General features: G+C 32.7%; 2 protein-coding genes across 3 annotated transcripts in view; both read right to left on the reverse strand.

Annotated features, from left to right (window-relative positions):
• Positions 1 to 1956, reverse strand: part of LOC105156150 (putative Myb family transcription factor At1g14600) — a 5981-nt gene extending 4025 nt beyond the window's left edge. The window contains exons 1-5 of one of the 2 annotated variants that reach the window (XM_011072206.2): positions 1444 to 1955; positions 1240 to 1316; positions 1097 to 1133; positions 575 to 662; positions 50 to 290 (exon numbers count right to left, since the gene is read on the reverse strand). In XM_011072206.2, the coding sequence (XP_011070508.1) occupies positions 50 to 290; positions 575 to 662; positions 1097 to 1133; positions 1240 to 1316; positions 1444 to 1573 (573 nt within the window). In that variant the 5' untranslated portion in view covers positions 1574 to 1955. Of the gene's footprint in view, positions 1 to 49; positions 291 to 574; positions 663 to 1096; positions 1134 to 1239; positions 1317 to 1443 lie in introns of both variants that reach the window. The other variant, XM_020692006.1, reaches the window with a different exon arrangement.
• Positions 8156 to 11961, reverse strand: LOC105156151 (NADH dehydrogenase [ubiquinone] 1 beta subcomplex subunit 7). The gene is made up of 2 exons (XM_011072207.2): positions 11493 to 11961; positions 8156 to 8432 (listed from the first exon to the last, which is right to left on the reverse strand). Exon 1 carries the CDS (start codon positions 11830 to 11832, stop codon positions 11527 to 11529), a length of 306 nt encoding a protein of 101 aa, XP_011070509.1. The 5' UTR covers positions 11833 to 11961; the 3' UTR covers positions 8156 to 8432; positions 11493 to 11526.

A 13327-nucleotide genomic window follows, 5' to 3' on the forward strand; every position in this document is an offset into this window, starting at 1 on the left:
AAAAAAAAAGGGGGGGGGGGGGGGGGTGTTAGGGTATTATTGATTATACCTTGAAAAAGTCAGATTCTAGCAGTGGTGGTGCATTGGCAGAAGGGTTTTCATTTTCTTGAGGATATTCTTGAATGTGCATTCTGAAAACCCTCTTTTCATTATCCTTTATTCCAACTTTCTCAGCCACAGTCTGCATGTAATCATCACCACCGTACGGGTTGGCGACTGCCTCACATATTCTTCTTTGTCTGCATTCCACATCCTCAGACAAGCAGCAACTCATCTTCTCGATTCTTGCTCTATTTTTTTTTAAAAAAAACCATATGAACACAAAACACATTTGTTATTATATGTATATATACCACACTATATATATTATTATAGTACTGATCTCTGTCCCAAACAGACAATAATGTCCAAGAAAGAGAAACTACTGAAAAGATGAAAAGCAGATATGAATCCAAATCCTTGTTGTTTCTTGCTCTACATGAAACCAACCAAAACCCTTCTTGAAATTTGAGAAGAAGCTGATCAAAAAACCATTTGATTACTACTAAGAAAATAGAGAAGAAAAAGTGTTCACCTTTTTGTAGGAAGAGCAGCAGCAGCAATGAATATTTCATCCTCATCACTACACTGTCTGATCTTTTGCTGTGTTGTAATACTCCTATCTGAAAAAAGTGTTAACCAAACAAACACATTTGCACCAGGACAAAAGCTTCAAAACTAGTACTCAACAAAAACACACATGCATTGGCATTTATGTGTTGACATGCTAAGCAACAAGTACAAACATTAAGTCCAAAGAAAGGAAAGTGAACCAAACGAAGCATATACGAAAGGGTTCTATACATTATATATGATTAGGGAAATTTGAATGAGTGTGTGTTTTATTAGACATGCCATTATTAGAAGATTTTAGAGGGATTGTTTGCTTCAGACAACATGCTACAAAAACAGAAAGAAATAATAAATGAAGTCGTGAAGAAACAGACCAATACACAGAGGTGGGAGAAAATAAACTACTTGTTTCTTAGGGTATGGGGTAGAAAGAATAATGGATGTATATACATACATACATATAAATATATATATATATATATACCTTGTCTGGTTGCATCATTCTTCATGCTTCTGTACATCTGTTTAACAAGAAAAGCACACAGAAAAATTAAGAAGATTAAAGGAGGAGGATGCTTGGTGGAATAGAATGAATGAAAGTGTGTCTGAAAATGGGACAGTAGCAACCTGCAGATGACTTTTGACATGAGAAATGGTGAGCCCTCTTACATCCATCAATTGGAGAACCAGTTTAGGAGTGGCCTCTGATGATCATGATCATCATCATGTGCAGGAAAACAAGAGTCGAATCAAAACATGGGTTTTTTCGAAAGGGAAATTAACAGAGCCCAAGAATCGAGAAAGATGAATGAGAATTAGAAGGAAGCCTACTGTCTTGGCCTCCAAGCCTGTCAATGGCGTGGACGAAGCAGTGGTGAAGATCAGGAGTCCATCTCAGACGGGGAACCTTTGATCTTACGTACTGTCTCACACCATTATTCCTCCCGTAGCTGCTGCCCATTTTCTCCAACAACACAAGACAAACTCAATTTTCAATCTTCCCTTACAACCTCAGTTTGAACAAAAAGAAGAAACACTTTCTTGTTCTTCTCATGAGAGAGAGAGAGAGAGAGGGAATTCAGGTATTGATATGGTTGTTGTTGAGAGGGTATGTAGGGGGGAGGGAGTAGCAGCACTTGAAAAGAGAAAAATTCTAGTGAAAAAGAAGATCACGAGCCTTCTGATCTTCTTCTCTACACGAAATCATTACCAAAATACAAATACCCAACTGCTGCGCTGCAACACTCTCTGCTCCTGCTTTGACTCTTCTCTCTCTCTCTCTCTCTAGAAATCTTTAATTACCATGGTTGGCAGCAGCAGCACCTCATCATCATCATCATTCACAAAAAATAACCCCACCACCCTTCGAATAAGTCAATAAATAATACCATTTCTTCCCTTTCAACACTTCCTTTCTTACATTCTCTACTATACCTACATATATTTATATATATATATATATCATTATTATTTAATATTTATCATATCTTTTATACATTGATTTCAATATATATTTTTTGTTTGTACTACCAATTTGGTGAAAATTACGAAAGTAGGTAATGTGTATTTTTTTTTCCCTTCTCCTCACACATACACTCATTCATAACTGAAGCCAAACTCTATAAAGAGATTGTGAAGTCCAAATCATTGAGCTGTCCCAAGGGATCGGGCAATAAACCAAAAAGATGGCCGTATATTGTACAAATAGTAATGGTTATTGAAAAAATATAAGAAGAACAAAAAAAAGAAATCTAAGGGCAATCTTGTCATTTCGCAACCTCAACGAGGCCAAAACTAATATTTTTGTGAATAATTCTTGTAACTTTAAATATTCATGAATATATATAACTATTCATAGATAAATTTATAAAAATAATTATTTTATGCAGGATAAATCAACATTCAAGTCGAATCACACAAATACCCTTTAGCTTTGTAAATACTCCTTGAGGAGGTGTCTGGTAAAATTTTGCTATGGAATAAGAGTGACATTTTTAATCACAACTACTACTTGATCAATAGGTGTACTTATAATTTAGCAAAATACAAAGGGTATTTGTAGAATTAGATGTAATTTTAAAGGGTGTCGATATAATTTACTGTTTATATAAGAATAAATGTGATTAAGAGTATTTTAGTTAATACATATCTTGCGTATATATGAAAAATAATTATTTTAATCTTCTTACATGTAATAAATAGTAGGGATAGTTACACTCTCGTCCCTTGAGGTATGGTGTCACTTAAATCCCTTGTGGTTTGAAAAATTATATTTAGCACCCTTGAAGTTTGTTTCAGTCTAACCCTCCATTCAAAATTCACTGAATTTGTTACTATCAACCAAAAAAACTGAATGAAAATTGATATTTACGCTTAATTGACTTATTATTGACTTGTTGTAGGTCAAACAATATCTTTTTCATCTAAACTACTTTTGTAAAAGTGAAAATATACCTCATCACATGCATTAACTCATGAAGGCGTACGAGGGTAATTTGGTCATAAAAAGACATATATATCTGATCTACAATAAATCAGTAATAAATCAACTGTAGATAAATATAAATTCTTTTCTAATTTTTTTTTGTTAATATCAGCAAATTGTGAATTTTGACCAATAAAATGACTTATTTGTTAGACGTAAACAAATTTTATAAGTATTAGATGTAATTTTTTAAATTTTTAAGAGAGAGAGAAGTGTAATTATAGCTGAATAGTATAGACAGGTTGTGGTGAATCGTCCATAAATTAAAATAAATAAATAAATATAGCAATTTCCAAATGTCAAGATGGTGGAAAATAAGGTTTTATTGTCTGCCCCATGCACTCTTTGTTTCTGAACCAAACAGTCCCTAGAAATGAGTTGGCCTCTAGACTATTTTATTTTCCAACCAAACACATCCTAAAGCATATATTAAAAGTTGCCTCTATTGTGTTGCACCCTACACAATAATATTAGGAATGGGTTGAATTAAATATTGTTGAAAAACATATTAATTCACTACTTTCTCCATTTCATAAAGAATGCTTTTATCTTTAAATATTAAAAAAATTTATACCATTGTTAGAAATTATAAAGATTAAAGGGTCATTTTGAAAATATATATATATATATATATATATAGATAGCTTTTTTTTCTCTAGAAATTATAATAGTTAGGGCTTAAGTTGATTTGGACTTAAAATATTTAATAAGATTGTACAACTTAATTATACGATGTTAATCTTCTTTTAAAAATAATTTTTAAAATTTCTGAACAAATAAATAAAATAAAATTATTAGTAAACACCAATTTTATAATTAATACGATCGGATTTCAAGGAGCTTAATTGTTAAAATCATAAAAATAATTAAGTTGAGAACTTCTTATGTTTTTAAAGTACTTATAACATCTTATTTTTAGATTTTATAAGCTGATTTCACAAATTTTATCGAATATAATCACATTTATTAAAATTTTTTTATATTTTATTATGATTTTCTTATATTGTCTCCCATAAATTGAAATTTTTCTCAATGTTAGTCCTGACATTCACTTTTGACGCAATAATTTACTGAATTGTTAGCATTTTTTATTAATTATTGGATGAAAAATACATGTAAGGACTAATATTTAAAAAGAATTTAATTTATGAGACACAGTGTGAAAAAGTCATAATAAATTAAACTAAATTAAAAAAAAATCCTAACATATGAAATCCAAAATATCATTTTCCACAAAATGAAGGAAAGCTCAAGACTCAAGAGTGACTACATATAGTCCATATGAAACAGCACAACCATTTGGGTTTCAAGATCTTTTCCTAAAATGTCTTGGGTTCAAATCCAAAAACAAAATTAAAAAAAAAATAGCAATTATATATATAATAATAAATTCCATAAAGTGGAAATGTCCCAAATAATTTCTTTCTTTTTTTTTTTTTTTTCTTTTTGGTTGGGGGGGGGGGGGGGGGGGGGGGGGGGAAATAGCATTAATTGGGTTAGCAGAGGGAATGATGGAAATTGGTGCAGAATTAATGAATGGGATAATATGTCCAAGAAACTACAGTGCAGTATAGTGTAGTGTAGTGTTGTAGGTCTACAGCATCCTTCCCACTTCCCACACTCTCTCTGCCTCCCATCCCTTTTGTCTTACCCTCCTTTTCTCCAAACTGTACCTATAATTTAAATATTATTATTATTATTATTAAAATAACCCAAGTCATAATCGGCTATTTTAATATTTATCATAATTATAATTATTTACTTTTTAAAAAATTATAAATATTTTTTAGATTAATAGTTGTCTAATAAATACCTCTTATAATAGTTGTCACTAGATGTATTTATTAGACCATCGTTAATTTTAAAGAGTATTTATAATTTTTAAATAATATTTTTATTGTCAAATATTAAAGGAGCATGTTGTAATTTTTCAAAAAAATAAATAAAAAACGATTATAAAATGAACAACTAATCAAAATTGATAGAATGAAGTAATCTCAATTATGCAAGAATTAAAAAAACATATTGATAGTAAATTAAAATTAATCAAGAGATTGTGAGTCCGAGTCCTACTTATTTAGATATTCAGCCTATTTTTAATAGTAGTATATATTTGTTTACTTTGAATTTATTAGTTGATTTAAAAATATCGATGTATTTTCAAACAAAAAATAAAAAAGAAACATGAATATGAATATGATAGGAAATTAACTCTGAATGGATGGTCGAAAAAAATAAGTATACTTAAGGTATTTAAGTTCGCTCATATATTGTCGATAATAGTAGTTACTATACGTCCCTTCTACTTAATTAATAGTATATATATAAATATATAATCGATAAAAATAATTTCATTGTATCTATTATGCCGCGTATCAATCATTCAATTTTAATCGAGAAAAACATTGAATATTTGTTTGGGTTGTGGAGTAGGCTTATTTTGTTGGACGCTGATATAATCTTTAATCAATATTGTAATTTAATGTAAAAATTGAGAGGTGATCGTAGAAAAATCGAGAACAATAATTTAAAAGTTTTGTAATTGAATCCAAAAGCCACAGTGAAGAATATTAATTCATAATATCATATGCATATATAAGTCAAAATAAACATCTTTTTATTATTCTCAATTTTATACGAAACAATGATTAAAATTTCATCCATATGTGGTAATAAACTCCCACAAATTAAAATTAAAATAATTATAAAAAACAAATATGCCATGAATTAACTCCTGTATATAAATTATATATATATATATCCGACTGACAAAGGGGTCTAGTCAATCATGAAATATTCCAAATTGCACCCCCTCACATTCAAATGCTTTCAAAATCAACTTTTGACTTTTGTCATGTCAACTTCCCAGTACAAGAAAATAAATATTAATATAAATGTATACATAACACACATATATATATACATATTAATATAAAAAAAAATCTCTTCACACTCACATACGACTGACGCATCAAATTTTTGTAAAGTTGAAAATACCTTAACTTATTCGAATTTAGAAATCTATATCAACTGATATAATTAGTTTTATTTTATTTTTTATTTATTTTAATATAGTGTATTGATTTATATTTTTTTTACTCTTATTTATATTTAATTAAAAATATTATTTATTTTATGCACATAGAAATTGTGTGCCCCAACAGCTAGTATATATATAAAAAAAAATATTTTTTTATTTACAAATGTCTATTTATGACACCACGATATAGATTTTCTTGTTATGTCGATAGCACCTATAAGTTAATTATTTTTTAGTTATTTTATTTTTTAAAATATAATGTATTAATTTATATATTTCATTTTTTATTTATAATATATTTTAAAATATAAAATAAATCATTATATATACACAGAATTTAACTTTAAAAAAAAGAAAAAAGAAAAAGAAGAAACAGGTAGATGAATAGAATTGAAAAGCAGGCAGAGTAGGGGTTGTACCTAGGCGAGTACAAAGGCTTGACGTTCAAGGACGCTGCTTCACGCTACAATTTTGCTGTCAGATTTTTCAGTCAAACTTTATGCTTTTTTTGCATTTTCCATCATTTTTAAAGGGCTATAATCAACTCTGTATAAGTATAAGTATTTTATTATTATTATTATTAAAAAAATTATAAATATTTTTTAAAAAATAAATGTTGGGAATTTATTGCTCATTGACGAGCCCAAATATTTACAGTCTGACTCAACTATCACAATAAACGTGGGTTATAAAAACCATTAAATACATAGAACATAAAATGCAACAGAATATACTAAAATTACATATCTAATAAATGATTTTACATATATATGCAAGAACAACAACAGTTAGTATTTTGAGTCTAGAGACCAAATCCTATGGAGGGTCTCCCACGGCCACAAAGGCCGGTAACCACACTCATCGGTTGCAAATTTTAGAAATGGTAACCCAGTTCCACCAAGGACCAAAACACGGTCAATCAACACCATTAAGATATGTTTTCAGAAAAATCACAGAGAAGTTCACGAAAAACAGAGGAGTTTTTAGTGTTCTGATATTGTTCTATCAAGTTAAAACAAACCAGATAAAGAAGGGATTTATAGCGGTCGAACATTAAAGACGAAGACAGTGGATATATTTCCAAACCATAGAAATCAATTTTTTTAGAGAAACAGGGGGGGAGAGAGAGAGAGAGAAGAGATGAAGCAGAAGAAGAGAAACAATTGGCTGATGAGAATGACGAGTCATGGGAGGATACTGTGTTTTGGGGTATTTATAATTTTTCAAATAATAAAAAAAATAATTTAAATTATGACAGACCTCAAAAAAGTCTGTTGTAATTTATCATTGTATTTCAGTCATCATGTTACCAGAATTTCTTCACGGGATTTAAGAGTGTTTTTAGTAATAATTTCTATTTTTCACTCTAAGAACATAAATCGTTAAAAAAAAGGTTATAAGTTAAAAAGAGTAATGAAAATTGTGAGTGTTGAAATGAAAGTAGAAGATGAAAAAAACAAAGTTGAAAATTTGAGCGTTTGGAAGTTTAATACTTACGATTTTACAAATTAAACTAGGGATGATGCCTGAAAACCCAGGTAAGTCGGAGCATGGGGGAATATTTCGAAACCCAAATGATAGGCTCCATCTAGCGATCTCTACATCTATTGGCATGCACATAAACACAGTAACAAAATATTGAATCTTAAGAAATAATATTATATTTGCTCAGCGTATCGAGATGAATTATTGTAATTTATTTAAAATAACATTATACTTGCTACTACTTACAAGTTTTTAAATTGATTCACAATCTGTCCTGGTTAGAAAGAAAAAACTTCTAAGCTCCAGAAATAGGATATTAGAAGCTCATTTAAATAGAAAAAACAGCCCTTTATTAAATGTTCATCATACATCCCTGGCCTTTGGAACAAGGGAATCACATTAAATAAGCAGCAGCCATAAAGAGACGGGACGTTTGATGCTAGTGTAATACCATTGTATTATACATGATGATGCAGGCATTCAACTTTATCATGCAATCACATTCTGATCTAATAATTCAGACTTCATGTGGGTACTGCGAGAGAGCATGAAAGCTTCCAATATATAACATCAGTAACATTCTGACAGGGTAACTGATTGAGAATTTAACACAGAATCATTCTTCGTAAAAAGCCTGGACATAGATATCATCACATGGCGCACAATCATGTTTGAAATTTATTAGAAACTGGTTTACCATGAGGAAAGGGAAAAATCAAAGTTAATACTAACATTGTTGTACAAATAAAACAGAAAAGGCTTTGACTCAACTCCACCACTTCCGCCACTGCAAACATTTCCAGCTTCTTCCTGGAAGAATGGTGAGAGGCGAAAAAGTTCAGGGGCAAGAAGAAATGAGAGTGCAGAGAACAGCCTCAAGAACAAGTATAGACATTTTACTGAGGTTCCACAAATAAGCAGATTAAGACAAGGCTGAAGTTGATAATATTCACAAGCAATTATAATCATGAGTAACGATCAGTCAAATAATTCACCCAAAATGAACTGCAGCTGAAAACAGAAATTAAAGCACCAATATTATTTGAATCAGAAGAGAGACAAAGGAAGTGCAAGTACTTTCACCAACTATCCAGCAAATGCATAAGCATAAACAGGGTCGAGTCTTAGAATCCAGTGCACGTTAATGTGAAAGCAAAAAGGGGGTGTTGACTTTCAAATTCCAGTTCACATAGTCCATAAGTGATACGCCATGTGCGTGGGAGCAGATTAGTGTTGAGAAACCTGGAGCCTGAAGATAAGATAATCACCCAAGCATTCTTAGCACATTGGAACCAGCTACGAATCCAAACTAGATCCTCTGCATATGGATATGCTGAAAATATCTTATTTTTCTTGTTGTAGGGCATTCTAAGTCTTAAATTATCAAGATCTCCAATGGCAATGTTACTGCAAAATACGAGAGAGAAAATTTCCAACTGGGAGCCTCACTTTGCTCAAAATATTATGTATACAATTTTGACTTTTAACCAAGTCTTGAAGCCTCTAGACTGGTCTTCCATATAGCAAGGTTTTTGGCTTTTGATTGTCAAAGCTGCAGTCATTAGACATTCTAGAAAATGCTTGTCTTCCTTGAATTAAAGGGGAGTTGGGAACCATATGCTAGAGGATATTGTCCAGGTTTTTTCATATGAAGCTTAAGTGACATTTTCATGCTCAAACTTAAGTTTTCAGATATTCATGTGGGGAAAAATTCTATTGCAGCTGTTATCAGGGTATCATTCCCCTTTTGCCTCAGATTCACTGATTGAGAGAAGAATGTGTCAAACACATGACCAGTTAAGGTCATCCTTTTTCTGGTGTGTCAGAGAGGGAAAGTTGTTGGTACACATGATTGCTAATTTGGAAACTACAGAGTAAGAAATATCCAGGCTCTTACCCAGTAGGAAGTTGAAAGATTCTTCCACAGTGGAGGCTGGCATGTATCATAACTATAAACGATTTTGCTTGAGAAAATAGTAGCCAGTGTTGCCTCAATTTCCTTTATACAATGACAGGATAAATTGGCATTAAACTAGATATATGTGGCAAATAGACGTTATAATCTGAGCAATACTCTAGCATTAACCCTAAACAGTATGCTAGTATTATCCTGTGCAGAATGCAGATCATTCTGGCACTCCACTCACCATTCCCACAATCTGGTAGAGTTAATTTAGGGGATGTCTTGCATGGACAGTATGATCCAGGGGAAACCCTAACCTATCTCAGAGGAGTGCTGCTGCCATGAAATGGAGAGACTGCAGCATGTCTCCATACATGGGACAAAAAAGCTACATATTTAGATACCGCTGAACTATTTGGGTTAAGGTCCACCATCAGGGAAATTTTACCACAGTTCTCTGTGCATGAAGACATTAGGATAATTGGTCAGCCAAGTTCTTATTTTGATTACACTACCTGTCTTCAATTGCTGTTCATTTGAGTGAGAATATAAATGCAAACATGCAAAGAATATTTCCAATAGTACAAAACAGGCTGTATAAGTTAAAGGATTTAAAGCCTTATGTCAGAAGTGAGACGTGGCATTGTTGAAGATTTCACATTAGAAAGGAGAACTTCATGTGGCTAGGCAGCCAGGATCTTCATCACATGGCTTCAACAGAAAAAATATAGGCATTGTTTGCAACCCTTGACAAAGATTCAGGATACTGTAAACCAAATTTGGACAATAGCTTGAAGGGAAACTGTGGAAGTTAAGGATAAGTACTCCAAGATAATGACATTAGATCTTAGCTATTGTACGGTGAATGTTGATGGTGTTAGATTGAAAGTTCAACATTGCGTACTTTCAGCTAAGGAAGTTTGTCAGCAAGCTGATCACTATACCATATTCTGGTTCACATTAAGGCTCTTGACTGCAATGGATATTACAGTCTTCTAATATCTTTTGAGAAGGAAATGAAGCAGTATACTGGTTAGCTAACAGAAACAACAAATGTATGGATACAGAGACAAACTTTGGATGTGACAAATTATATACCACTCACTTTCAATTCCAAAAATTATTGTAATAAAGTCAACCAATAACTCCTTCTCAAAAAAGAATTTTTAAAGTTAAGGATTTTCAGTCAAATTATAAGGATCAGATTAGCCTCAACCAAAACTTTAATTTGACAGCCAATCCTTAACTTTTAAATTTGCACACCATGAAAACATCAGAAGGAAACCTTGTTTCGAAATTGGCGAGCTATGCAAGGCCACCAATTGAGACAAACATATCAATTTCCCATTTTCAAATTTGATTAGGAGGCTGCAAAATGGAGTTATTCTTTCACATTTTGCCAAATCTCCACCTTGACTTGAGTTCATCTAATCCAATATAGTAGTTTCACACCACCTCCTTACAATAACTCAAATGTCGCCAGTACCGATCAAGTCCAAACAATGTATGATCTCGGAAAGAGGTTAAACAAACATATTTTCAGGATTCTCATAAGTAGAAAACTTTTCACTTCGGTACGTCCCACTTGACAACATCATAAACTAAATGATACTTGATTTCGATGTATTCAGTTTTTCTAGTAAAACATCATATCTTTGGTCAAAGTAAGAGCATTTTGGTTAACACAGAGAATCAAGCTCCCAAACGCGCCTCTTAACCAAATTTCTATCCAATCAGCTCTTTAATCACTATTGGCAGAAGTGCAGTCAGTGAGAAGGATTAGTCGCAAGACTCGCAACCCTTTGATACGATTTCCACCCTAAAACATCCTAAGACTCCCAAGAAAAAAAACCCTATTACTCAGAATTGCAAAACCAAGCACGTCAAATCCCCATTTCCTATCATTCCGCTAAAAGAAAGGGATACAAAAAAATTGTACCCAAAAGAAGGCAGCACAAAGAATTCACCTCCAAATATTATTGACGATCCTCATAATTAGAATCAAGCATTGGCAGTTTTGGGGGCGAGGGGAATGGATTGAGCAGACTGGGGGGCCTTCAACTGCGCTTCCCGCTCGCGGATCTTCTGCATCTGCAGCATCCGCTCCATGACGAGCTCGTACTCGCACTTCTCGTAAGTGTGTCGCTCCGCCTCGCACTTCCATGGGAGGTAGAACTCCGCCTGCCGGCACTTGTTGAGGGGAATCAGCAAATGGGCACACTGGTCTCTGTATGGAATCGGCACTTTGGCCTCCACCATCTCCTCCTGAGTCGCTATCATCTTCTTAGATGAACCTGGGACCTCCATTGAAGAAATCAATCGATGAATTCTTTGGATTTGGCGAGGTGGGCTTCTCTTGTTTTCTTGGTTTCGGTCGATCCGTGTAGTGTGTGCGTTGGAAGATGGATACTGGTAGGGTTAATCTTGCTATGTGTAGTGAAGTAGGGGGTATTAATAATTTTTGGCTATTTCTTGATAATTATTTGCTTTCCCCTTCAAATTGGGTGGATTAATTTTTCCCTTTTCTTGAACAAATATTATGAAAATTATGTTTTCTATATATTAATGATCAGTGTCATTTTGATATAATAAAATTAAATTATTATTAAATTTTTAAATCATATTATTCTGTCAAGTAATGCAATATTGTTCATTGGATTGTGATTTTTCTTTTTTAAGTTTCAACCAACAAAAAGAAAGTAAACCAAATAAAAAGAAAAAAATAAATAGAGGTCAAGAATTACATATATTGTTAGACATCATTTGGTGATGTGTAAAATGTGTTATCATAAAGGATCAATTTGTTATATTCTATAACTGTTGTTTACGCTCTTTTACGATATTATATTTATTGATATACATATAAGAATGACAACTAAGCGTGTTTAGGATGAATTTGGTCAGACTCGAGAATCATCCGATCCTGCCATGATTCTAGGCTCCTCCCGTCCCTAGAACTATTGAAACCAAACACTGATTCTTGATTGTCTCAACTTCGTTTTGAAATACAACTCGATGGTGTTTAAATCGCAAAATGTAATTAATTTTTTTAATCAATTAATTTTATGTCCTTTTTAAATATAACAATATTATTCATTCATGTAATTCTTCTCAATCATGTTTCTAAAGCTTGCGATTACCCTCATTCAGATTTCTTCCATGCAGTGTTGGGTTCCGACCCGTCCTCCTCATGGATGAGTATTTTCTCGACACAACAACTTTTGAGAGCAAGTTGTCATTAGTCGGTTGAAAATGGAATGCAACTTGTATTTGGATGGATGGTTGGATTCCACGGCCGCAAACATTCGTCCAATCTCTGATAAATAATTTATTGATTAATTGGAATTTGGACTTGCTGAATCAACTATTATGTAAGGAAAATGCTCTATTAATTCCTTCTTTCCCTTTCATTGCCTCGTGATTGCTTGATATGGCATTTTCCAAAAATTAGTATTTTTTTCTGCTTGTAGTGCATATAATTTGGCAAAAGAGGTTTAACATAGGTTGCGAGCTTCGTCGAACGATGCATCGAGTAGTACGCATTCTGAAAATTGGAGATTTGTGTGGGGATTTAAAATTCCAAATAAGGTGAAGATCTCCCCTTGGAGACTATGTAGAGGTGCTCTTCCTAGTGTTCGCGATAAGAGTCGTTGTGCAAGGTGGTTGGCCACGGTGTGTTGTGGGGGAGGAAACGAGGAACATTTTCTGCTGGAATGTGATGTTGCTAGGTAGGTCCGGGCTCTCACAATATCCCTTGGTGCACTATCTTGAGATGGTTGGTTTAATTGAATCTTGGGTTAAA

This window comes from Sesamum indicum, linkage group LG2, assembly GCF_000512975.1.
Source record: "Sesamum indicum cultivar Zhongzhi No. 13 linkage group LG2, S_indicum_v1.0, whole genome shotgun sequence".
Classification (NCBI taxonomy): domain Eukaryota; kingdom Viridiplantae; phylum Streptophyta; class Magnoliopsida; order Lamiales; family Pedaliaceae; genus Sesamum; species Sesamum indicum.

Coding starts and splice junctions, on each gene's coding strand:
- LOC105156151 (XM_011072207.2), bottom strand. CDS start 11,832: ATGGAGGTCCCAGGTTCATCTAAGAAGATGATAGCGACTCAGGAGGAG.